The sequence below is a fragment of the Hylaeus anthracinus genome, unplaced genomic scaffold (genome assembly GCF_026225885.1).
Source record: "Hylaeus anthracinus isolate JK02 unplaced genomic scaffold, UHH_iyHylAnth1.0_haploid 12002, whole genome shotgun sequence".
Taxonomy (NCBI): domain Eukaryota; kingdom Metazoa; phylum Arthropoda; class Insecta; order Hymenoptera; family Colletidae; genus Hylaeus; species Hylaeus anthracinus.
In genome coordinates, this window is record NW_026534349.1 from 12,237,463 (window position 1) to 12,265,171 (window position 27,709).

Here is a 27,709-nt window from a genome sequence, read left to right on the forward strand (position 1 = left end):
CGTACTGTATTTGTTAAAGATTCAAATGGAATCCTTAATACACTTGGTTCATGATGCGAACGTGACTTTAAGTTATTTTTGTGGACGCATGTAGGGGTTCGCGCTAGTCCAAACATCCAGGGTTCCCTTAATGCGACCGCAAAGAATTAAATATGTGCATAGAATAGCTAAGAAAATAACGCGGAAACATAACTGCAGTAAATGTATATGATATTGTTACGCCGGGGGGTGGTGGCACATCGAGGAGTAGACATTTTCTTAATAATCAACACGTCTTTTATAAAAGGAACAAGAACTCGAAACGTTTATTAACAATAACAAGAACTAAATCGGTAAACACGTCTGTGCGATATCGAGTCTGGCGACGTTCTGCCAATTCAAAAGTTGCCGGTTCTCTTGGTAACCGGAACATCCCGACGATCCGCTTCCGCTCGCTCTTCAGATCGCACTTCAGATCGTCGCAGCATCTTCACGCTACCGCGACGATGCAACTTCGCAATATTGCGGCACCTTCGTGCCGCCGCAACAATATTGTCAGTACTTTCTTGAATACACTACTCTTGCACAAAATTATAATAAATATAATTTAGTAAATTATGCAAAAGGAAAAAATACATTTTTAAAAGTCACTAATGAAAGAACAAATTTCTCTGTGGGACATATTGGGTTGTCCGGGAAGTCCATGTCGATTTTTGGTAGGTGGTACAGATCTGAATATATCGAAGTAGTTGAAAAGAAATAACATGCATACATCCCTTAAAAGGTGGAAAGGTGCGAAACAAAATGGCACTTGTGTAATTCGATAAATATATATTAAAATTCAAACGTGTTTTTGAATGTTTCTTAGAAATTGGCACGAACTTTCTGGACAACCTAATACGTTTCTATCTCTCTTCTATAAAAATATATAGTCACACGAGCATCTTGTCTGAAATCTAATTATTACTAACTTCCAACAAGAGGAAGTTCGCACAATGAAACAACTTGAAAATTTCGTCCGTTACAATCTACATTACGACGTTTGTTTACACGAAGCCACCAAAGCATCGACGTTTCTCGCACCTAGCCAACAGTTGCGTTTCGCGCAAACCAATAACTCCTGCACCTGGCGCTGATCATCGAAGTCGAAGAATCCGTCAAACCCACGGGAAGATTCCCTGGTCGCGTGTTCGCGTGAGTTTCCTCTATTCAGGCGAGTCTAATCGCGTAAGAAGCGCGAGCTCGCGGACAGGCATGCACGGCTTCGAGATAAACTCTGCGGCGAGCAAAGTGCCGCGAATCGAAGAACGTAACGGTGCAACAGTCGCCCCGTGCTGGAGGGCATTTTATAGAGTGCCGTAAATTAGATTTCTCTGGCCCTGGAACGTCATTCCGGATTCGTTCTCTTCATTCTCGTTTCTTTTTTTTTTTTCGGTCCCCTTTCTTCCGTCCGCGCGGCGACGCGGTGCACGTATGCCCGTGGAAAGGATACAGTTATGCGCTTCGCGGAGAGAGATGGGACCCGGGTAGACGGAGGATCCGTTTTATAACTAGAGATTCATAACGGCACACGATCTCACAATGGACACTAGCTGCCAGGCCACGATGAACCGAATGGCTTCGTTCGACGGAATCGATGTCTTTCACGAGCCAGTGGACGCTGAACCGTTGTACCAACACGTAGGACGCGACACCACGTCACGGAACAGAGTGATTTTCTACGTGGAGAGCTTCACGCTGGAATTCGTGATGCAGTGGGCGTAACGTTTAGGACGATCACCGAAAGTAACACCTGAATTATTGAAGATTTTCAAATAATTCCCACTCCCACCCCCAGGTGGTGGGGATGGGGAGTCAATTATGGTGTCATTGAACAGTACTTTTAAAAATATCAAATACGTCTACTTTTATTTTTCTGATCTGATGCGTATTTCTCGAGGTATCACACCACTGGATGGTTTCCCTTTAACGTTCGGACAACGAGCAGTGTATGATATTAGGAAATATGGACAACGAACGTATATTCGACACTCGATCGGTAAATTTACAAATAATTTAAATCAACAACCAACAGCGTTAACGCTGCCTAACGTGATAACGAATTGAAGATATTCAATCGCGAGTTCAAAAGAAGACGAAGTGTAAATTGATGGAAAGCATGATTTCGCAAGCTCAAACCGCATATCGTCGTTATTTCATCCGACAAGATACAGACTTTTTATATTTCACTGGTTATTAAGAACCCGACAGTATTTTGGTAATTACAGTAAAAAATGAAAATTTTCTAACAACGCTATTTGTAAGACCGCAAGACGAACTATTCCGAATTGTGGGATGATCCTAGAGACGGAGTCGAAGGAGCACCGAAACATGGGGTCTTCAATTATTTGAAAATTTTTAATCGAATTTTCCGGACAACCTAATATAATCACGTATTGTGAGCTGAAAAAATACTATATCATTGTCCTTATGGTTTAACACGCGTACACCTTCGTAACGCGTGTCGCAGACCGGTTTTCCGGCAACTGACGTGAAATGTGCGCACGGATGTTCGATATACATTGGAAGATAATGTTGGTAATTAGAAAAATTGATACGAGCACGATCAATTGTGAAAATGGGGCACGCGTTAATTGGCGTGCATTAGCGATATTATTCGTTTGGTTGCACTACGGGAACACGATAATCTCGCGGATAATGGCAATTAATACCACCGTGGTATTATCAAGAAAACACCGTCCAAATGTTGGGTGTTTCGTCTGAATGAAAAACGTTCTCAGAGTAACGATGCACGGTTCGCGGTATCGAGCGCAGCAAATTTTGTAATATATAGTCTGAAAAAGAGGAAAAGGAAGTGGAATAAGAAGCGCGGAGAAATATCACACGGTTAGCTTGTGCCATTTTCTCGGCGAATTACGATATCAATAATGGCGATCGTGTCGCTGCGATAGTAGCTAATTAGCGTTAATGAGTAACGCATAACACGGAAAAATCGTTTCTCGGATGCTTAAACGAACGAGGCGATGTTTCCTACTACGGGTGTTTCTAAAATTTATTAATTCCGCCGCGGGAACGACAGCGAATGTGATGCACGCGGTTCCTTGATCGGCGATGTAACGCGACCCTTTCCCTTTCAGGCACGCGAGCCTCGTATTTGCGGCGCGGAATCTTATTCTCTTCGTATCCACGGCGAACAGGCGGGAACAGTAAATACATTTTAATGCGTGAGGTTCAGTACAGACGGAAATGAGCGGTAGCCCCGGCAATTTTTTTCTTTTTGATATTTCGCATATAACGAGGTACATAAAGAAAAAAATCTATAAATTTCGCGACGAGCGTAAGAATCAGGCGATTAAAAATCGACACAGGAAAGGGACATGCGAAATCGTTTATGCGATTTATTTTATTCTAACATCTTTATTATCAAGCGTTACGTCAGTGTGACATTTTTCAGACATGCACCCGTACTGTCAACTGTTCCAAAAATCGACCGCCTTCCCTGACAACTCATCGAGCGTTACGTCAGTGCTACATTTTTCAGATACGCACCCATACTATTTGTAAATGATTTTCAATCATAAAACAAGTACTTTAAAGCGATTTAGAAACATTTATTTACGTAATAAACAAGTACAATTAACATTATTACGTTTAACATAAAACTACTTTAAAGTTTCGTTTTTTTTTTCGTTGAGCAAGAATCTCACACTACCGGAAGCTGGTATCGTTCATTGGCGCCCGGTGCCTATGAAGGTTTTCCCACCTGCGCTCCCCCCAAAAAAACTTACAAAGACAAGCCTCATTTTTAGCTTCTCCGAAAAAGTGTCACGTTTATAGATTTAAATCATTTTTTTTTTTTTTTTGCAATGCAATGTGATGGATTTATATCCACGCATGCCTCGTAAGCTCAGTCATTATAAATATAGCACTGAATCCATTCCTCATCAAAAATTTCGCCACAAATAACATATCGAGTTTTATTTCGATATTCAGACATAGAAACTGTTTTCTCCGTGCAAATTTCCACGTTTTTCTATTGTCTGTAGTAACTTCATAGCACATTTGCACTTGTCTATCAAATTGTTTATGTTGAGTTTCTTTTGAAATTTCTCCTATGCGTATCGTTTCGCCGCCGAGGGAACCATAATTACCCCGGCTAGTCTTTTTTTGTGGAAAATGGCAAACCGCCTCCGTTAGAAACTTCCATAATACGCGACCACGGGGACACACGACATGGTAGAAAACAGTAATTTCACAGATCTTAATGGGTTAATAACGATAATTCCTCCGACGGGCCATCCTCTTTGATCGACGATAACTTTGGAAAAAAATGGCGACGCCTTCCGCCTGCGTTTCCAGCGAAACGCATTTCGGCCCCTCGGGTAGAAAGTAGCGTGCGCACGTGGAAAGAAGCCACGTTCAATGGGCGTATCTCGTCTCTTGGTCGAGCATTAACGACTTCAATTTCCTGTGGGCAGCGTCCACACACGAATCCCTCTCTTCGGGAAACGATTACGGTAAACCGATTCTGGGAAAACGAAGAAAATCATTTCGCGATCTCTAGATCTGTTTCACAGGGGTTGATCTTAAATAAACGTCGGACAATTTACGAGCGTATTATAACCTTGTACGACGGTTATTCGAATATAATCCGGAATTTTTGTACACAGCTTTATCGAGACTTGATAAAAATATGAATGGATTGCCTTATTATTCTACGTAGGTTTCTTCAACAGATCCATAGATTTTCTTTAACAAAAGCTTGTTTTCTTCGCAAAAGTGCGATCTATACGTAAACAATAAGAAACTGGAGATAATTTGACAGTTTATATTTTTGGATAGCGATGGAAGAAATTTTTGTGTTCTATTTTAGCCGAAAAAATCGAAGTTTCTTATATATCCTGGCCCGTAACACTTAAACTATTGAACCGATTGGAAAACAATGTCAGAAGCAGTTGTTGGTAATTCGATTACCTTTAATATGGCATCTTGCACGACCCAGTCGGGTGTTCCTAACTCGAGATATGGCCTAAAATGTGAAGGTATCTCAGAAAAAAATCAAAAAGAAATTTAACAATTCATATAAAAAAAACCTATCCATAGAAAAATTTTTCATTGCGATTTTATCGTTTACCAGGCCAAAATACATAAGAAAAAATTGAATGGCATTGAATGTACATTTTGGGTGTAAACTAGTGTTGCAGATCCACCCATAAAACCACCTATAAAACAAAAGTTGATGTGCAAGGCGTTTTCATCAATTTTAGTATTCTACAGATATCTGTGAGTAGCATCTCCTTGGGGAACACCAAACGACAAACGTTCTGTCCTGTTTGTCAGACGCATTGAAATCTCCGCGAAGATAGCTGTGGGAATTTGTGACTGCGACCCGTGAAACCGAGGCAAATTTCTCGCTTTCCAAAATTTTTCCTGTATAAGAACCATCATGGAACCAACCCTACGCGTCTCGTATATTCGCGGATATGAAACGCTTTCGCAGAAACTCCGACAGTCGATGCCTGGGTGGACAGGGAAGGCAACGCTTTTCTCGTCGGTCATTTTCATACGCGAGTGCGTGGACTCCGGGCAGATTGTTCGTCGTTATCGCATTAAACATGACGCGCGAGAGTCTGTACAACGCGAAATGATACGTTGTTCGTCCACAACGCTCAACAGAGACACGAGAAGAATTACGGCTCGGCTATGGTTAGGCTACGTCTAAACACAGAGCCGAGCGCTAACTGGATTTTCGCTTGGGTAATATCGACGAGTCAACGGTGAACCCGCGTAAACACTCCCATGGTCGCGATAAATTATGCATTCGAAAGAACCTGGCCGTGCCTCTTTTTAAATATTCCTGGTTCGTTAATAGAAATAGAAATTATAAACATAAAAGACCTTTATCCTGATATCTCTTAGTGGTCTGATCCTGTGGCTGTTATTTTAAAGAAAAGAAAACAACAGTCGAACAACCGAATTGAAAAAAAAAAAATATTACCTTATAGAGAATAACAAAACAAAATTTTTTCATCTTTACAGTTTATGCATAGAACGTTTTGTTTCAGAGATCAAAATTGAAACGTTAGAATCTTTTTCCTGAAATTTCAATTTTTCCAACGAATTCCTAACTTTTCAATTTTTTATTTTCGAAACTAAACATCCTATGTATAAAATGCAAATAGAAAAAAGTTTCGTCTGATCGTCCCCTATAGGCTGATATTTTTTAAATATTGATTCAACGAATACAATCATTCTATGAGCTCATTTCTCGAGAGCGTATATATGTATACGCAATCAAAGGGTTACTGGCGAATATTAGAAAGGCCGAGGCCAACGATTCGTGGATCCTTGATACAAGCTGATAGTGTACGTTGATCCGTCCAAGCTTAAATTATCGATAACTACGTATACCGCGATCCTCATTTGTCATTATAGTTATCCGCGGAAGCAGCGTGTAAGTAGTAGCAAGAGTCTCGGAACGGAAACAATGTACGCTTTCGCGATAGAAGTCAGCTGGCAGAAGGTGTGGCTCTTTTGGAATATAAATCAACCGTGTCCTATGAATCATGTATCCCGCGAAACTATGTAAATAATCCAGTCAACGATTTCATTTAAGGCTGGCATTGCGCTGCGGTTTGCCAGCTCGTTACTCGCAATGCTCTCTTTGCTCTAGATTTGTTGGATTAATAAATTATGCATGAGCACATACGTATTTGTTGGTTGTGTGAGAAAATACTTGACATTCATTCTTTATTTACACGTCGACGTTTCGATTAATAGTGTATATCACATTAACCTTTTAACGACAGGAAAATATTAGCCCTTTGCGGTCGCATTTAGAGATGTAAAATGACTACTATAGATTGGGCACAAGTTCTTTCATATTTACTGCGAAGAGCTACTTTTTTGCAAAGATGCCTGATATTTCGCTAAATTTCCAGGCTAGAGAATTTAATGTAAACGTAATTTTAATGTAAAATTATATTTTATAAAATAAATCAGGTTACATCGGATGTTCGAACTGCGATTGTTATAATTCTCAAGAATATACAGTAATTATGAAATATTTTCGTTACGAGGTCACTAGAATATCGCGAAATATTGAGATTAATACAGAAATAGACCGCAACTTGCTTAATGACAGTTTGTTCTTGAAAATAACCATCTGTACACATAGTTCAATCAACCGCGGTTACTCGTTATCTTTGAGCATACGTGTCGAGCATGTAAGTACATATGATTCTTATGCACCTCGTACTGCGAGTTATCTACATATTACCAATATATCAATCTAGGGTAATTAGAGGTGTAGATACCTCTGTTGCTATCGGGCCATCGGCGTTGGTTCGCTGCGTGAAAAGTGTGAAATTGTAGCGGAATATTTTCGAAGAGAGCCAATCTCACTCCGATACCGTTTGGTTTGAATTGTAGATACCTCGCGTACGCAAACTTTCGATTCCAACCGATGTAGACAAACGTTATCAGACCGTCGAAACTTTTCCTTGGGCGAAAAAGAAATGGGAATAGAAAAGGTGTTCGTGCTCGGACGCGCTACTTTCGCACCGATTTCAACAGTGTTATCGAGGAGAAGGCCTGTCCAGCTTGTTTATAATCGTCAACTACGTGTTTGCGACCGTCATTTTCATTCGGTCGAGCGACCATTTACGAGACGATATTCAAATAATCTCGATCGTTGCTCGTTCGAGCGAGTCAAAGCCAAGAAAATGACCAGCGAGATCCGATCTAACATTTATTATCTTGGACCGCGACGGCGGTAGCTTCTTGCCATCTCCTTTCCTCCCTCGTCTTTCAATTATCAGTTTTATTTTTTCTTACCCACCGACGACTGTAGCGATTCGCGGAATGCTGTAATCAATACACGCAAGCTTCCTCGCGTTCTGAGCGCGTCTTCGAGCGCGTGTTCATCCTAGATCGAGGTCAGGTAGATTTTTTCAAGCAGCCACGACACGAGTTACAAGACGTCGTCCATGTTCGATATTTTATTAAGATATTACGCGTCTTCGGTTATGGATTTAATGCTTCTAGCGATTACTTACTCGGATCCTTCTAGTTCCATCTGAAACGAAAGTGTGCATACCGATCGACGTAGAAAAGATTTAAGACGTCTGAGCTTTTTAGCGATGGTTTAGCATTTGGAGTTGACTCCGGATTTTTAACTGTTTCAAGTCTACCTAGCTAGGACGCATAGAAACCTACCTAGGACGCATAGAAACCTACCTAGGACGCATAGTGGTCTGAAATCGCGAATACCTGGCTAAAAATAGAAGGAATCGACAGATAAATATAAACACTGGTACATAGTGGTTTTTCCAGTCGTTGATTACGAATCTGACATAAAAATTTCGAAATTGAGAATGGCGGATTCAATACGATCGACATGTATATTAGAAATTTACTAGATTTGCGTAAAAATTGGCACACAGTGGTTTCTGTGGTCGTTGATTACGAATCTGACATGGTAGTTAGTACGAATACGTTAAAAATAGTTCTTTATTTTATCCGCGTAACTCTAGAATCACATAGCAATTGTCTACGTTTCTTTTATCTTTAATTTAATTATATCTCTGATATGTAACGCGTTGAAGTTTTAATCTTTCAATTTACATCCCACGATTAGTGTTTATCAACGGTCACTTCGTAACACTTTTTCCAACAGCCATACAGAATTTGGACTAAAGAAGGTGGCGTGATTCTTTCGTATTTCTTCAGCTGGCTACGAACTGCACACTATAATTTTGAGAAAGTGGAAATCGGAGTAGCAGAGTACTCACGGTACACGTAGGCGCGCGAAGATCTAAATTCGTAGATAATGGTACGCAAAAAGTGGTAACAATTACCACGACTGCGGCGTGAGCATTCTGCCTAGGCCGGAAAAAATGGCTGGGTTAATCGTAGATTAGCCTTTTACGCCAAAGAGAGTTGTTGCCGGGATAATTATCATCCGTGAAGGATCTGCACGTTATTTCTTGCTCCGCCAAGAACACTTCTGCTCGCCATTTTCGTATACCTACGAGAATGTAAATCTACCATCCGTTGTTGTGTTTGCAGTTTACCTAATCCCAACAATTATCGCATTTCGCGGAACGAATATTTCGTCTATTCTTTATGGTAAAATCTCACGCTCGCTGACAAACTAGTGCCTCGATTTTTAGGGTAGTGTTACGACTGTTATAGACTCGACCGTCGGTAATCGTTGCGGAAACCTTTCTTAGTTTGCACTGTTCTTTATTTATTGGTTAATGTTAGAGTCAGGTAGGGACCTGAAATGAAGAAGCCAAGTCACGCAGATGCTAAACGATAAGTTTTAATGATAAGTGAATAATGAAACAGTTTGCACACACGGTGCACAGAAGAAGAAAGTGACATGTGCATAGGCGTGACAAGTGCTACTTGATACGTCATAAGAAATAAAACACTATAGATAACCAAATCAGTGCAGCCAGCATGATTCCAGTTCAACTGGTTAATAGTTACTTTGTTACTAATTCCATTCCATTTGTCACACTTCCAAAATAAATTGTCAAATTTAGGTCTTTTTTTCTGCCTCTAGAGTGGTCTTACCCCTTAAGGCAACTTTAAATGAGTACACTAATTCACGAGTCGACCGTGTTTTCACGTTAAAATAGCAAAAAGTCAGGTTATTGGATTTGACTTATGAACGAGTGAACTATTGGTACGGGAAAAATAAGCGCAGGAGAAGAACGCGGCGTCTCGCGCGGAGTCGTAAGCATAATGGGCGTAGAAAATTGTCGGGAGTAATTACATCGGGAGATGAAATGCATTCGGCGCACGGTACGTATTCCTCGGGGCTGTTACGGCGAAGGTCGCACGAACCGGGGGAAGTACAGTTGAATCCACAGAGAGGCGAGCGCATTGTAAGCATCACGGTGTTCGTAATGCTTCCCGTCGGCTGTTTGCTCGGGGTATCGGTTATCTCGGCGCGGGGATGAAGAGAGAATGCCGCGTGGAACAAGCGAGATCGTCGAAGAGGCGCCACGGACTCGGTGCGGTTACCTATCCCGCTTTGAATCCGCTAGAAAAATGGCGTCGATCGAGACCTTGGATCGTCGATCTTGACGACCATTAGCGGACTACACGAGAGCCAGCAAAGATTTTTCCGCCATAGGCCTCGGAGTTCTCCGCACGGTGGAATGCTAACCGACGCCCGGAAGTGTAGTTGATCTTCCATACCTGATCTTCCAGCGACCGAGAAAGAAGCGAATTCGCATTCCCCCTTTGCCGGCGGAAAAACGCTTTCAGATATCTGCCGAGGTGCTTGGTCCCTTGTCGTACGTGAAACGTCGGCTTCTTGCGTAACATCTTCCGTGCATCTCTCTCCCCGCCCTCGCACTCTTTGTCGACGATTTTCGTGAGAAGCAATTCGTAGCCAATTAACAGGCCCCATTGAATGGTAATACGGCGTTAATAACCGGCCAGGATGTGACGAAATCTCGGGGGAATCGTGTTACCGCAAAACAAGCTTTAAATGTTTGGGAAAGTTGCGATCTCGAAACCTTGATGAAAATTTTCATCGACATTCGCGAATTTGCACTACTCATCCAGAACCAAATTCGGAAGACTCGGTAATAATTAGTTGCGCGGATGGCGACGAACTACGTCCTTTAGGGGATGCAGCCGGGACTCTTCGACGGTCGTGGGGTCTACAGAGGATAAGTGAAAAGTCGTACGTTTCGCGAATTCACAATTGGAAACGTAAGTATTCGAAATTATTCGTTTAGAACCGACGAAGTTCTAACTCCTGTGCAAAGGTTAATACGTGGCAATAATTTTCAAAATCGTGTACAATTCTGTGAGTGGATACTAGGCAGGCTGCAAGATGATGACGTCTTCTCTACTATTATAGAATGGTTTTCGTACGTAATTTCCAAATAATTTTTTCGTTTAAATAATGATGCAAAATTTAAGTAATTGTATTAGGTTATATTTAACCTAAAGAATTAGCACATTTATAATTTGGTACCAGGCATGAGTTCACACCAAAACTAAATCAATATAGAACAAAAATCTGTCTTTGGTTATTTTTTCACTCAGGATTATGACTTGGAGCATGCGGTCCATGGAGCAAGGTGCTAACAAAAGTGGAAAGTAGTTTATTATTACCGTTGAGTGTAGAGACATTAAAAACTAATTCTGCAAGCGTCAAAACACGCGTTACAAACTGTAATGTAAGAATTTATTATAGTTCAGACCGAGCACATTGGTGCGACAAAAGAGTACACCAAATTAAAGTGACCGGTCTATTGCGCTTTTTCTAACAACTCCGAAATGCCGGAAAGAAGGAATTTAGTTTCTCTTCTTAATTTAATGTTGAAATTCATTCGATAAACTATTGAATAAATCTATAGAGACTTTTTTCGAATTTAGAACAATACACAAAATTTAGAGTGGGCATAAATAACCTAGTATATACATGGCTTTAGCAAAAAATGACATTGCAGACAGAAGTTTAAAAAATAAGAATTAGCCTATAACTTTCACGTTGAAGACATTACTTTTTAGCCTATAAGAAAATTCAATTCATATTTCAAAATGTAATTCTGTTGGAAATAAAAAAAAAATAGCCTTATTAGGGTCGATACTTTTGAAGATAAGAATCTATTTGAAGAATTAGTTTTTGCATAAACTTGCAAAAATCCTAGAATTAAACGTCCTATATGTTTAAAATAAATTCAAAGTCGTTAAAGTAATTCTTAAAACACTCTTTTTCTTTATAATATTACGTGGTGTAATGCTACATCATATTTAAATTTCTCTAAAATCTCTGACATTGATCGTAAAACGTGATTGATTGGCGTACAATGATTGCTATATAGTTTCTAAAGCATGTTAGCCGAAAGCAGTTAACCCACTTTCGCTAACATACTCTTACTAGCACACAGACTCTTTTAAAATAGAATGATCTATATCGATGCCTAGACATTTTATAGACTACACTAATTCATTTTCAACGAGAGTTCTCCACTACGCTCGCAGAATAATTCAATATTAGAAAGGGACATCCTATAATACAGGTTGACATTTCTCTTCATTGAGGCAAAAATTATACGACGATTATCTGAGAAGCTATAGTAATAAATTACGAGTGTCATTAAAATATAAATCGGAATTTTTATACACAACTGTATTGGTGATAGATACAAATACAAATGGAGTGCCTTATTTTTCTACGTACTTTTCTTCAACAGAAGACAGTTTCTTCATCAGAGAGCAAGCTTTCTAATCCTGTTACGAAAAAAACCAGTTGGTTGCTCCATTAATCAATTGTACAAGTAACGAGTGATTCCCAAATTGTTATTGCTCTGCGATAATTAGGCGAATACTATACGTTCAGGAAATGTGTTTTCATTAATTTAAAATCTTCTTGCCTGACATTAATTTAAAATCTGTTTACCACGTGAACAGGAAGTATGCTTTTGAGCTGGAAAGCTATTTTTCCAATAAAGATCACACATTCAAGATCACAAGTCTTCATTTAAGTCTAATTATATTTACATCGAGTATACCACAAGGCTCTCGCCTAGATTCTCCGATATCTTCGTTAACGTTCAACCGGAAATTACTATTCTACAGCTTTGTTTTCTACCATTTTCAGATGACTTTGAGATCTACAAAGTAACAAACACCTATGTTGACGCCATAAATTGATCTCATTAAATGCAACGGTTCGGTGGCAGTAAAATTACAGTAAACCTTTCAAAGTCTTACGCAACGGGATCGCCTCGTCGAAATCATCTAACGGTATTTTCGCATAAATTAAATAACATACTATTTAAGGTTACAAATCAGACTTTGGTGGACATCTAGACATAATATTTGCAAATTATTATCGTAAGATAGTAAATACAGTTATAAAAACCCTATGTTTTCCTACTCGAGTAACCGTTAATTTCACGAAGGCACACGTAACAGTAATTTCAAGATTATTGTATTTTGAATTGATAATTATGGTAATAGTAACAATGCGTCCTTATTGTGGCATGATTGTATACAATAAGAAATTCACTACTGAGCTAAGGAAAAGGAAGTATTAAATAAGTATACGTTCGGTAACAAAGGCGAAGTACAGCTACATGCTGTTTTAACCTAAACTTGGCAATATCTTGCATGTAATATAATATACGTAATTTATTTGATTTTTATTTATATCGAAGTAAAAGCTTTCCGATGTGTACTTTTATTTAAAATATAGACAAATTGGATAAATTCCATGCTACACTTATTTTAATAAAAAACAAAATCTTGAACCTTGTTTTGGAAAATCCTTACGCAAAGAAAAATGAAAAAAAAAAAAGGCAGTAGTTATAGATTAAGGATCATTATTGGTTATACTCTAATCATAGTTTTAAATAAAAGAGAAACAAACTAAAACATTGAATGAAGGATACTTATTGAAAACGTTCGAAACTATATTTCGTAATTCCAATATGAGCACAACACATCGAAACTTGAATAATAATATTTGAAAAATTGCTCCAGATGTTGTATCTAGCGAGCTTCCATCGTAAATATGGCAGCAAACGTTGTTGTATGTATACAGGGTGAGCCATGAGAAATAGAGTACCTGAATAACTTGGCTGCTATTGGTGTTAGGAAAAAATGCATCAGGCCAAAATGATATCGAGGAACTGATGACCCGATGTTAGTAGTTTTTTTTATAGGTGTATATTTGTGGGAAGGTATTCGAAGGTATATTTGTGGGAATTTTGAATCGAAGAAGCGCAATCGATTTCAAGCGCGTTATCATAAAGAGACATGCTTGGCGATGTAGCTCCCGGAACGGCAGAAATTCCGTGCTCTCGCATATCCCACTAATGGCCTGCTCGAAGATCAACGGCGCAGCATCGGCGATCAGCAGATTTTTCGCGGTGCAAAACCCGCAGCAAAGCGGGAGGACACCGGCAGCCAACGAGTCATGGCGCCTCCGCGCATTGCATTACCTATTCACGAACAGAACGTGCGTTCGCGTATCGTGCACGCGACTTCTCTTCTTCTGTACACGACCAGTGGCGCATTCAGAAATTTAACATCGAGGGTGCATCGAGAAATTAAACCCTTACAGTCGAGCACGCTCTTAATCCTTTTGCGCTCGTCTGGCGCCTCTGAGGGACATATGTAACTTAAAAGTGATTCTTTGATCGTACAATATCAATTTTACTTATATCAGAATACAGCTAATTATTAATTGAAATAATAATACATCGAGTCACGAATGTTCGTAGACGTTTCTCTTCGAATTAGAATTTTTGGTTTTACAGAAATTTATTATAAAAATGGACTGCATATGATTCCATAGAAAAATATCTCTAGAGATCATTTAACTTTCTTACGTAAAATTTAATTCCTTTACAGATCAATTCGGAACGATTTTTTGTGAATTATTTAAATGTTACAATCAACGAATACACTTCGACGAAAATACGAGAGATAATTCCTCGATATTAGTCTTTCCAATTGTTGGCAACTTTGTAAAACTTTCAAATGCTTGAATTTAAATGTTACAATTAACGAATACACCTCGACGAAAATACGGTTAATTGTAAATGTTACAATTAACGAATACACTTCAACGAGAATACGAAAGATAATTCCTCAATATTAGTTCTTCTAATTGCTGGCAACTTTGTGAACATTTAATATGCTTGAAATTTCGGTCCATCGAGAATCTGCAAGTTACGTATCTTAAGATGTGCACAATGCACGTCATTGTATGTTGTAACTTCTTGCGAAACGCTGAGTTCCCGCAAAGGACATTCGGGATATGGCAAAAGGACGCGTGGCTATTTAAATCCTTCCTGACGAGTGAAACATTCGCCGAGAATGATTCAGTAACTGTAGCTCCTTCGCAACTTGACCCGATTTCCAGCGGCGTTCCGCAAACGTCACAGTTCTCCTCGTCCAGAAGTCATTAAAGCAACATTGGCACACTGCAGAGAGCATCGCTCGACATCTCGAGCGAACTTGGACCTGTTTTAAGACGAATGTCGTTGAACCTCAACCGCAACGAGTCACGTAGCAATTTTGCTGCGCGTCGGATTACCGCCAGCACTTTCGCCAATTTTCTATCGTACGACGGGACCTGCTAGAATTTCTTAACGCATTGTGTACGGCGCTTTTTTTTTTCATTTTTTTTTTCTTCTTGAGATATCTCGTCTTTATCTCGTCACCCGTCCTCAGCGTGAGGAAATGCGGTCGCTTAGCGGAATCTTGGCTAAGTATGTTGTACCTAATTAAGGTTTCACCAAGATATCAAAACTATCAGGCAGCGCTATCAAGAAATAGTCTGTTTTCATATTGGGATGAAAAAATGTTGGGAGACGTTCTTACATTTGGTTCCTCGTCAGAGAAACGGACAGAAGACAAAGCAAAGGCAGAATTATTTCTAATCGTATTTCTCATCGAAATGAATTAAATAAACATTTCCTATATAAATAAGAGGAAAATACGAAAAACAGAGTAAAATTGTAATTTTTGTACCTTTACTCAATTGTTCGTAACTCCGGTATTTATCCATAGATCTTCTTCAACAAAAGCTTGTTTTCTTCGTAAAAGTGCGATCCATACGTAAACGATAAGAAACTGGACAGACAGTTTCTATGTTTGCATGGCGATGGAAGAAATTTTTGCGTTCTATCTTAGCCGAAGAAATCGAAGTTTCTCATATATCCTGGCCCGTAACACTTAAACTATTGAACCGATTGGAAAACAATGTCAGAAGCAGTTGTTGGTAATTCGATTACCTTTAATATGGCATCTTGCACGACCCAGTCGGGTGTTCCTAACTCGAGATATGACCTAAAATGTGAAGGTATGTCAGAAAAAAATGAAAAAGAAATTTAACAATTCATATAAAAAAAACCTATCCATAGAAAAATTTTTCTCTGAAATTTTATCGTTTACCAGGCCAAAATACATAAGAAATAATTGAATGGCATTGAATGTACATTTTTTTGTTGTTATATTAATTGTCCAGCAAGTCTGTTCTCGAATACAAACGTATCAAACTCGACATTCTCCGAGCTGGGAATTTGTTCTAAGCGGACTGGACGATAAAGGACACCAGACCAGCATGACAGTGTACGACGGTACATACGTCAGGCGTGCAAAAGTGCGTGTGTACGCGTGACTAACCGCTCGCGCGCGGGTCAATGCCTCGGCTGTCCTCCTCGAGTAAGTATCTACCTACTCGCCGGTTACCTTCGCTACTACGTTATGCTGCGTTCAAGATCGCGGATCTGACGAGTACGCGTTTGCAACTGCGTTCCGTATGCACGGCTGACGTTTCCGCGAGGCGGCCCTCTTTGACACGCGAGGAATCGCCGTGACCGTTCGGTCAGATGGAGCAACGTTCCTAGAGATTAATGGTGATGAGGACAGTGGATTCAGCGCGATTCGTTCCGTATCAGTCGCGGTTTCTGATGATTCGCTTGTCTTCCGTGAACCAGATTCGCAACTATAGAATCTGTAAACCGAGTGATTTCTATTGAAAATTTATTGTCATCTATTCTAGCCTATTCGAGACAAAGGTTTTTCTCGAACACCCAATCGAGTTTTCAGGGCGCGACATTTTCTGTTGATTGTATCGAAAATGGAGAATAGAGAAAATGTTTGGAAAGTAAGAAATTGACATGGTTGCGTTAACTCTTGCTTTTCTTTCATTCCCCAATTCTATTATATTGCCATTGTATTTACTGAAAATAAATAAAACGTTTCACTTTCATCTTGAAATTTTTCCATTGTTGTCTTCTTTTGATATCAAGATATCGCTTCGTTTTTCAAAAGTTTGCATCGTATCACTTCGATATTGTTCCTTTTTCTTGGTTTCATTAAACTCCTGTGAAATATGTATGTTTTAGAAGCAAGTAATTGATCGAGTAACCTTTTGACTGCGAAGAGCGTATACATATATTCCCCCTTTTTTCCAAGCACTTGGGATAATCTAACAAAAAATATTTTAAACAAATGTTGATCAGTTTTCGATTGGCTATACATACCAATTTTTTTCGCATTGTTACTTAATTTTTTTGAACGACACTTTGTATTTTTGTCTTAACAGTATTACAGCCACTGTCAAGACGAATTCAACGACTTAGTATACCATGACCTCGGGATGACCTTCCCTTTCCTTAAAGAGAAAGAAATGAAAATTTCAACGAAAAATGACAATCTACTTGAACGGGTGATAACTTGTGTTCATTATTAAGACTCGAAATTGCATTCGATAGTTATATCATAGAGTAACGGCAAACTTAATGCATAAAATAAATTAATTTGATGTCTGAAATAAGAAGTTTCACCTTGTCATTTTTTCCCCCGAAATTGATAAAACGTAGGACGTTTAGTGCAATGAAATCAATTTTATTCGAGAGACACTTGATGCTTTTTTTTTTAAAAAAATAAAAAATCGTCAAATTGTAAGTCATCTCATTACGGATTTCCAGCAACAGTATAACGAAGTACGCAGTAGCTGTGTATGAATCAAAGAATATTCATGTGAAATTGACAATTTATATTACATTAAAGAAAATTAGTCTCACACATTTTCTATGTAAAAATATTGTTCTCCTTTAAAGAATTAGTTCTCCTGTACTGAATCCTATGTAATCCAATTATATTTGGTTTCCGAGAAAAATCTATACGGTTCGACTTTCGGTAAATACTAATAATTCGAGATAAACTGAAAAGTAAATATTAGTAAACGGAAATTTACGATAATGCGATTGAATCAGTATAAAGGTATAAATAACATGCATTCCTGACCTTAAATTATGGGAAATCAACATCACGTCGTTAAAAAGATATCACGATTGGCTCTAGTCGAAATATTCTGCAACAAGAATTGGATACAGTTTGGCATGTTACTCGCTCGTGCTGCTGGCTTCTAATACCGCGAACTGGTCGATTATTTTGATCGAAACGCATACCTTCGTTTCCGGGAGAAGGAAACCATTCTCAGGCAATAAATGTTAAGACGACGTTCCTTAATGGCGCCATCGCAGCTTCCATCTCTTGAAATATCATACTTTAAACTCCCAGTTACTTCGTCGTACTTTACGCATACGTTTACGGCGCTTTTATGTAGAACGTCGTAGGAAAATAAACAATTTTCTGCTACGATATCGTAACGGACGTTAATTATTCTTAAACGTCGATTAAACTGTACGGTGCTTCACTATGCTTCGTGCGCACGCTGAATGATCAGAAGTGATGATCGTTTCTGACGTCAAGAAACGATTTTTTTTTTCCAAAAAAAGGCTTTCTTTTTTTTTTAATAAGGCTTGTTTCTTTGTAATAATATTTTACAAATTTCGTGTACGTGTAATTAGGTATTCTCGCTTCTGAAGATATTTCAGAAACAATACTCCAAAATACTCCAAGACGAAAGTTACCGAAAGATACCACGTGATGGAGAACTATGAAATATAAGCTTTGCAAAAAAATGTTACATTAAGCGAACCCTGAACGTTTGGACTAGCGCGAACCCCTAGATGCGCCCGTTCTGCTTCTCACCGTTATTTCTCTGATTCCATTAGCCACAACTTAATAAAATCAAGCTCATTATTTTTGTTATACTTTAGGCTTCAATTTAAGCTTAGTTGCACTAACAAAATGTTAACTTTCACGCCCGTGGTGGCTTTGGAAAGATACCGAAAAAAGGTACAAAAATCACTGTTTTTTTTGCACAAAATATACCTTTTCGGAAAAACCACTTGTCCGATCGTCATTTTTCTTGTTCTAATTTGTTTATCAATGTTCAAAATACAACCTAGTTAAGTTTGAAGTTGAAAATTTGATTAGATTAATTACAGTTGTAAAAAAACGAAAGTACTAAAAGATGGCCTTGTTTGTCAAGCGCCGTATGATTTTTCATATTTTTTTGTCAACTTTAGACAAAAAAATGAACCGACTAAAATATGCTCAGATATTGTATTAATCTATATAAAACATTTGAAAAGCCTATCTTTAATGATTTGTCAGACTTTTTCAGGTAAACAGTCGAATGCACTGGCAAAACGCAAATTCTATGAAAACATTTTCATTCATTGATCGTCCATTTGCGTAAGAAGTTTGAATGATTCCAATACATTTTTATTGTGAAAATGGACAACATTGTAACATTTACGTGTGAGTCGAATTAACATATTTGCAAATTGACCTGGAAGAAAATAAACACTGTATTTGTTATTCATTTATTAATCTTTTGTTGCGATCGAATCATATACAACCAGGTATCTATCGCCGCGTAGCTTTCAGAATAAGTGATCCTTTGTTTGGCTTCATCATCAACCGTTTACGGTATGTTGCGTTGTTCGCGTTAGGCGTTAAACGGCTCGAATTAATTGTTTTACGAGTTAATTAATGCGAGACAAAATATTCCTAGACATCAATCTGTTACAATCTACGTTTACAATTGAAGCTAATTTAACTGTCAGTGTTTCAGGACGACGAACCGCACTTAAACTGAAATCAATTTCGTTTCGATTCCCATTATTCTAATTCGTTTGCTTCGTATGACTCTCTTTGTTTAAAAAACATTCTAACACATATCAATATTTCACTACCATACATTTGTCCTAATCGACAACCAATTTAGCCACTCTAGTGTGATGAAAACTATTTTCCATTCGCTATTCTCATTCTTCGGGGTTGAAGTTATTGCTTACCAACGAATGTATCTGATAACAATTATTTTCCCAGTAAACATAACGACGTCTTAGTTACCTTCGAAATTAGTATTTTATTTCTGTTAAGAACTGCAACAAATTATTCACTATGGCCATAAAACTTTCTATACATAATTTATAAAGGCTTAATAAAGAAGTACACGCAAAGAATCAGTTTTATGAGAAATTTTTCATAGTCGAATTTAACATGATTGAACTAAACAGCGTAAAAAAAAAACCAACACGCATAAGTGAGAAAACGTCCAATAAACACTGAAACGCGACACATGTCCGAGTCGATTACCTCGTGAAAGTCCGAGCATTGAAAACCAATTTCTAGCGATCGAATTATAATACTTTAACGTCATTATCGCTGATAGCTGTACTTACAAGCGGGATTACCTGAATCGGCACGATATTCGAGGCAAGCCATGAGGTCAGAACGCGCCAGGTGAACGTTACCAAGATACTTCTGATCGAGGAGCACCAGCCCCCTTTTCGATCAGTCGATACACGATCGATTCGTGACCATGGCGATCGTGACTCCTATTATTACCGTGGCTCACCCTAGAAACGAACCATCCTCGCTTTGTGTCGTCGCAGTGCGCGTCCTTTGCTAAGCGAAATTGTTGCATTACATCGCATCGAACCGTGAAACCCTTCACGAACCGAAAAAGACTTTCATCCCAAACGATTATCTAAATAACAGGCTGCATGTGCTCGATCCTATCGCACAGTAAGTCGCGCTTAAATACTTCAATTTGCGATAGAGTAGATTGGGGTTGGCCGGACCGTGCCTTTTAAATTTCGAATTTGGGGGAAAATATTGGCAGAGTTGTATCGATACCTACAATTAACCCTTTGCAGGTTGTACTGTCAAACATAGATGTAGCATGAGTGGAAAATGTTTGGAATATGTCTAGAATACGTGGAAAATGTGCACAATAAATGTGGAATGCACGTGGAATACACGAGGAACGTTCTACGATCGAATACTCAAACATTAGTTACTTCCTCTTTAAGAACTTAACCCTTTGCGGTCGTATTCAATTTAGACATGGATGTCGTACTGGTCGAAGAACGAGCAATGATACATGATATGCAAGATTAAGAAGGATAAACACGATTTATTAATTCTTTCGTCAACTTTAGATACATGTTTACACAATAATGTGTTTCGATGTAATGTTTTTATGTAAAAATTATATTTGATAGTTCTCCGTCACGAGGTATATTTCGGTAACTTTGTTTCTTGTCATTTTGGAGTATTGTTTTTGAGATATCTCAAAAAGCGAGAATGCCTGACAAAATATTTAATATTTAATGAAGTATTTAATAGTAAAGTATTTAGTAAAATATTATTTGGAATTCTACGAAGTGTTTTCGAATATTTGGTATTTATTGCAATCTATTACAGAAAAAATAACAATACTCAATATTTTTGTCTTTGAAAAATGTAACATGTTGATATTTCATCCACTGGTTTCATCCACATCGTATCTCCTTGTATAACTTATAATTGAGCGGTGTGCATCGATAAAGAGGCAGCTCCATTTTTCCAAACTTCTAGGAAATTAATGAAAACGTTTTAAAATTTTCTTTCATTTTCTCTTTCATATCATAGCATAGGTACCTAATTATGAAATGACGTCGTTACGGATTCCGTTCTTCCGTTTCAGAGTGTTTTGAGCGAATTGATCGCTACGAATCTAAGAATGATTTTAATTTGAATGCAAGCTCGCAAAAGTAAAATTGAACAAAATCGAAAAGATTCGTAACCTGAAACCTGATGTTCGGTTAAAAGAACGGAAAGGATATCTTGTAAGGCAACAACCGAAGATACACGCCACGTTACCTGTTTCCTTTCAAAGGAATTCCAAGTTTTTCGCTGCATGGCTATTAATTGCAATGTTGCGCAGCCATTGCTCGTTCCGGGCGAACATTTCTGATTACTCGTTTGTGTTTACATTAATTTGCATCTCATCCCACCTCTGGCGCGTCATGAATATTCTATCGTAACATTGTACGCTTTAGTGGTCGGCGCCTAATCAATGCTGAAATCCCTAATGGGGTGTGAAAGTCATTAATTAATAAAATTGTTATTGTAAACTTGTTAGACTAATTGGCGCTGTTTATGCGAGGCGCATGATCAGACGGCGCATTTAGGATACCTACGCTCAGACAGGGGAAAGAAGATCTCGCGTATAATTTGCCACACTTTTCATAACAAGACTTCGTATTGAACTTTCTAGAGCTTGAAGATATCAGGTCGCACACATATAGACGGTGACACCAAAATAAGCGATCTTACTTTTTTTTTTTCTTTATTAAGCTATGGAACCCCCTACGGGGTTATTAGCAATATTACATGAAAATATACACATTGTAGTTTACATTTGATTACATACTGTCTAGAGAAGTTTTCGTGTTTCTTCCGAAATTTGAAAATTATTAGCAATGGTTGAATAGATGGTTTACATAGAAGAGCGTCTATCGTACAAGGAGGGTATAAATCGAGTCGACAAAGTTTATGTATCATGTCGTTCCTTTCATTGTCAAATAGCGAACACTGCCATAGGTATAAAGTGATTTAGATCTTGCTCCAGAGAGATTTTACTTTGATGTCCCGTTTTATATTGATGAACGGGCGTTTCCGCCGTTGCGTCCAAATGATGTGATTCACGCGCGTCTGTTGGACGCAGGGATTGTTTCTCTAGTATCTCGACTGGCACCCAAAGCGCGTGTTTTACGCGTGAGTCGAGGTACCGGCGTCTTACACACGGAAAATCACGCGACTCCGTGTGGACGGAATATATGGACCTCTAGTACTTCGCAATCGCGCGATTCGAATGGCGCGTAAATCGCCTCATCTGAAGTAGGCCTTACTTGTTTCTTAGCGACCACCCTTTCCTCTCGTGTGATAATCGACGTTCCACTGTGGTTCTAAGCTTATCCACGATACGCTTCGAGGCAGAGGAAATTGCGTCGATATTTTTGTTATTCCTCGTTATAAATGTAGCGGTCGGCTGCCATGAACCGTGCAATCCAGCACGATCTAGCGGGACCAAATTTTAGGCCGTGGTGACGCACGATACAAATGCGATTGGAACAAAACGCCGAAGCCATGGAGTGCTCGTCTCCGTTGCGGCGGAACGAAACGAGTGAGCAATGTACCGTTTGAAAATTCCATGGAGGAAATTCTCCGCAGTCGTTCCACAACACAACTGAACACCTGACGCTCGCAGCTTCCCAATTAACCGCATCGTTACGGCTCGACGACTAAAAGCGAGGATAAAAAATCGTTGAGTTTTCGCGATAGTCTACGTTCTACCGCGAAAGACACTTGAAGGATAGGTGACCTTAATTGGAAGATCCAAGGGACAAACGTTCATTGAACATCTCAAATCGAAATTCAGATTTTAGTGTCACGCGTTAAAGCATATGGAAACCAATACATTGTAGTATAATTGTTAAATATCTTCGTGGATAGGGAAAATGAACGACTGCTCGTATTGGCTTTTACAGAGCGAGTGTTTATTACGTGCTGGCACATAAAGAAAAAGAAAAAAAAGTGTCTCCTTCGCACGCTTAACGTACGTGCCTATAGCGGCGCTTTTGCTTATATTTAAATTTACTTATGATACAAATACTTAGTATTTAATAATATTAATCGAACACAGTAAACGTGAGAAATGTTTATATATCGTTATATCTGTTAGCTGGAATAACCAAAAATTAATTTCTGACAATAGTTACATTAATTATTAACAATATTTGTTAAAGCAACTTTTGGAACGAGGATACATGCAAATATTGATTTTACATATCCTTTATCAAACATATGTTAACATAAATCTTTATAATATTCTTAGCTTATAAGAAATATCTCTTTTTTAGCAGGATGAATAATTGTCGTCTTCGATGTTGTAACATATACATATACATATACATTATAGCCGATACTACGGACACCTATATTCCACCTAGTGCAAGTTTGTTTCTCTATTTAAGCGAGGGATATATGAAATATGCGACACCGTTTGCCGTTAGTTTTCTTTATTAGAAGTATGAAAATCGTGAGATGGCCCTTTACCAGCAGGTGGTCACACCACCCTTTTTCCTTTATACATTAATTCCTGAGATGGTTGTAAACCCATGACCGAACGCCAATAATAATTTCGTCCACTATATTACCGAACCCATGGCTGCTCAATAATTTGCTCGTTAAACTTTCCGCTTCCATATTTAACAATATTTATGGCCTGGGTGTAGCAACCATTTGCAATTTACATCGTCCGTGTTACATGTCAATATTTATGTAATTCTTAACTCTAACAGGTAAATTTTATTCATTTTACATTCTTTAGAGCAGTGCTTCGCAGTGATTCGCAGTCGTTATTCGAGCTGGGTAAGCAACTCCAGTGTAACCAACTTCCTTCAGCTATGTGAACCTGTCTCCCGACTTTCAAAAAAGTAACTTCTTTTTACGGAAAATGATGGTTTTTCGTTTGTAGTTAATTCTAGTAACAATAGTTTCGTTTATAATTTCATCACTTAATAAATACAAAAAAATTGTTTAAATGGACCGCAACCGACATTGAGATATCTCAAATTCGTTTCTTCACCCAGTTAAATGGGTTCATCCGGTACAAAGTACCTGTTAGAATTTTATTTTTATAAATTTATTTTCTTCAAAATTACAATACAAGAATGTTAGAGGAAGAGTGTCCGAATTCACAATTTCTGCTTTAACACGTTGATCGCCACGTCACTCATATATGGGTGACGGTGTTTTTCACTAAAAAACGAAAACTATTAATTCTGAAAGTTGAGTGTCATAGAAAATGAATTTAAATGAAATACTTGAATTTTGATGAAGTTACAAAACTAAGTAGCAAGATAAATGTTTCATTACGCAGCTTCCGATAGTCTGTAAACAAAATTTAAACACGGTAGAAATTTTCAAGAGTTTTAGTCTGCCAGTGAACGTGTTAAGGAAAAGCAGAAACTTTTCCTCAAGACCTGAAAGCGACAATCGTTGCTAACATCCCCTCGATATTAACAAGTTATCTATATTTATTGAAGTAAATAAATAAACATTTTCTTTGTTTCAGCGAGTCGGACATGGCGCCGAACGCGGAGGAGGAGCTGCTCGTGGTAAAACCCTGGGGACCGCAACTGGAAAAGGTCAGTATACCTTCGACGACGTGCACAACAGCGAAGGGATCGCTCGTTCCTGATACGGGAACCTCTAAACAAGAAAAAAAAGAGGGAAATCGTGTAACTCGAGCGGCGGTAAGGCAACCGTCGCGGGCATTCGAGCACAGACAGGATGTTTTCGATTAGCATATCTTTCAGCATTCAGTCAATATAGATTGGACAGGTAGGCGTGCGGAGCCTGCTCGTCGTTTTGTCCTTGCATCATCGTGAGAACTGCACCTTGTCCACGGATTCGATAAACGGCCCAGAATTGTGTGAAACGGAGACGATTACGGGCAGTTAATCACGCGGAATCGCCTTGTTCTCTATCATAATCCTAACCAACTCCGATCTATTTGTCGTAATCGTTGCAAGAATCGCTGCATTAATGCGTCCCCATCTCTGTGTACTATTTTTCGTTGCTATTATCGATTCGCAACGTGTCGTTGCAAGTTCCAGGTGGAGACTGAAAATTGCGGAAGCTTTATTAAACGAGTTTTTCTATTTAATTCACTTGTCAGAGCTGAGCGCTATAACCATTCCAGTGTACGGCGAGCACGCAAACTATTGGCGCCACTAGCTGACGCGATCATTGTGCGTTGAAATTTTCATAATGTTGGATGTGTGAAATTGGCCCAACATTTGGAAAAAAAAATTAAAGACAGATAGAGTTCTATTTGCCTGTCGAAGAGTTCTCATTCGGTTTTAGAAATACATAGTTTCGTAGTTTAAATATTAGAAATATTCGTTTGAATACCTAACTTCACATTTTCAGGTAATAAACATTGCCAGAACTGTTATTAGGATAAGTAATTGGAGCTCTTCGGCGAGCAAACAGAACTCTCGCAAGAAATCTTGTATTTCATTCGATAAAGTTGATATTCCGTTCGATAGACACTGATTGATTGTCTATGATATTGACGATCGACTTCAAAGTTGAATTATATTGCACATGCAAATTTACTTTTTGCTTTTTTTAAAACATCAGAAAGCAATAGCGCATTAGAAAAAGGAAAGAAGAGAGTTTTAAAAAAAGTATGGCTGGTTCACAGCTGATTTATCCAAAGAAAATATTCGAAGTGTTTTAGAATAGTATCCCATATGGGTTAAATACTCTATAGTGGTGTTGCATTAAGATTGACCAGAACTCGAAAAACTCGACAGAAAACGTGCTTTCGTCCACTGCTAGAGACCAAACTTGAATAGAACTTCAATTACTCGTTTTCGACGAATTAGATCACGAAGAGAAGAGCAGTTATTGCAACATCGGGTTTCTTGACTGATTGTTACGGAAAATGATGTTTCTATAAAAAAAAGGATCTATAAAAAAAGGATCTGTTTAATACTTAAAATATTAAGATAATATTTTAAGAATTCACTTTTAAATTCCATTTATTATAGGAAAGTTTGTAATCCTTTCATACAATTCTATTTACTTTTATTAATTTATTAATTTTACAGGAGCGACAGAATTAAAGTTTCCGTTCCTTAATACATGTAAAGTTAAAAATTTACCGTGGATATCGAGTGCAAATTCATGTTACGAATATGAGTTCCGATTAGGATAAATGAGACTGTCCTGCGCACTAAAAGTTTCATAAATCACGAGCAATTCTAACGATTTATTGAGTCTGTCGCATACCATTAGACCAATAAATTTACAAACCTCGGTTTTGTCAAGTATGCACACTGTCAACCCTTTCGTTATTAACTCCAACGGCCGAATCGTCGAAACAGTCGGTCACTTCGCGTTTAACCAAGGCTCGGTTTTAATGTCTGGACATGCATTAACATGCGCCAGTCGGATGCATCGAATTCTGCAGTACGTAATCGCTTCGCGGGCATTTGTACGCGTCGCGAGGCTGCGAGGGAGGCAATTTGTCACGGATAATATGATTAATATCGCGAGGTGCTCACGATACATCCCATTAACCCTGAAAGCAGTGCATTTACACCCAAGTTGAATCGTCATTTTTTTTTTGTTCTTGTATGCAGCTTAAGGTGTAAAGTGTTTTCTGAAAGAATTTTTATCTTAACGAAATAAGTATAGTATTAAGTACATTCGATTTTTTCATTTTAAATGAAAGTACACGTGGCTACGAATTAAACGTGAAATATAGAGTCTGTCACAACTGCGCTAATGGGTGCATTTTGTTTTAAAAAAACAAATTCCTAAAACCACTTTTGGAAAACGCTTCGCTTATGTTCATATCGTACATCATTGGCCACCAACAGTGTACGTGTGCATGCATATACTGGGCACAATAATGCATAAACACTGAGCTAATGGATCACCAATTAAAAATTTGGAGACGCGTGATCTATAGAGCTCCCTTGTAGATCGGTTGCAACTTTTTTGGTATTTATAAGATACTGTGCTAAAAGAGTATGACAGCTACATTATATTCGGCTATACATATACGTATAATTCAACAGTCTCCTTAAATGCACAAGTTTTTCTACGATAAATGGACAGTAACACATAAATACTAGTTAATCAAACAAAAATAATAGTAAAATGTAAAAGATACTTTGCCACAAAATAAAGAATCGTTTTGAATGGCGCTCTCTCTCTCTCTCTCTCTCTCTCTCTCTCATACGCTTCTCCAGTTTTTAAATAATAACGTAGTCCACTTTAAATATTTACATTAATGCGTCTACCATAACTACACTGTTATTAAAAAAACAAAATCCTGAAACTGGCTGGTTGAAGTTTCATTCTTTTAGAACTTAAATCAAAACTTAATTTTTATTAGGCCAGTTTCCTTTATTCCAAGATCAACGCCGTCTTTTTTTCGCAAAATTACTTTTATCAGAACTAGACAAAG

At 38.3% G+C, this 27,709-nt stretch overlaps 2 protein-coding genes across 3 annotated transcripts in view; both read left to right on the forward strand.

The window, feature by feature from the left end:
- The window catches only part of LOC128891874 (uncharacterized), a 193,969-nt gene that overhangs the window by 118,958 nt on the left and 47,302 nt on the right, over nt 1-27,709 (forward strand). The gene's annotated exons all lie outside the window — the stretch shown is intronic.
- LOC128891848 (uncharacterized) overlaps nt 1-27,709 on the forward strand; it is a 78,171-nt gene that overhangs the window by 22,971 nt on the left and 27,491 nt on the right. For both annotated transcript variants that reach the window (XM_054151733.1, XM_054151734.1), the window contains exon 2: nt 24,797-24,869. In XM_054151733.1, the coding sequence (XP_054007708.1) occupies nt 24,797-24,869 (73 nt within the window). The remainder of the gene's footprint in view (nt 1-24,796; nt 24,870-27,709) is intronic.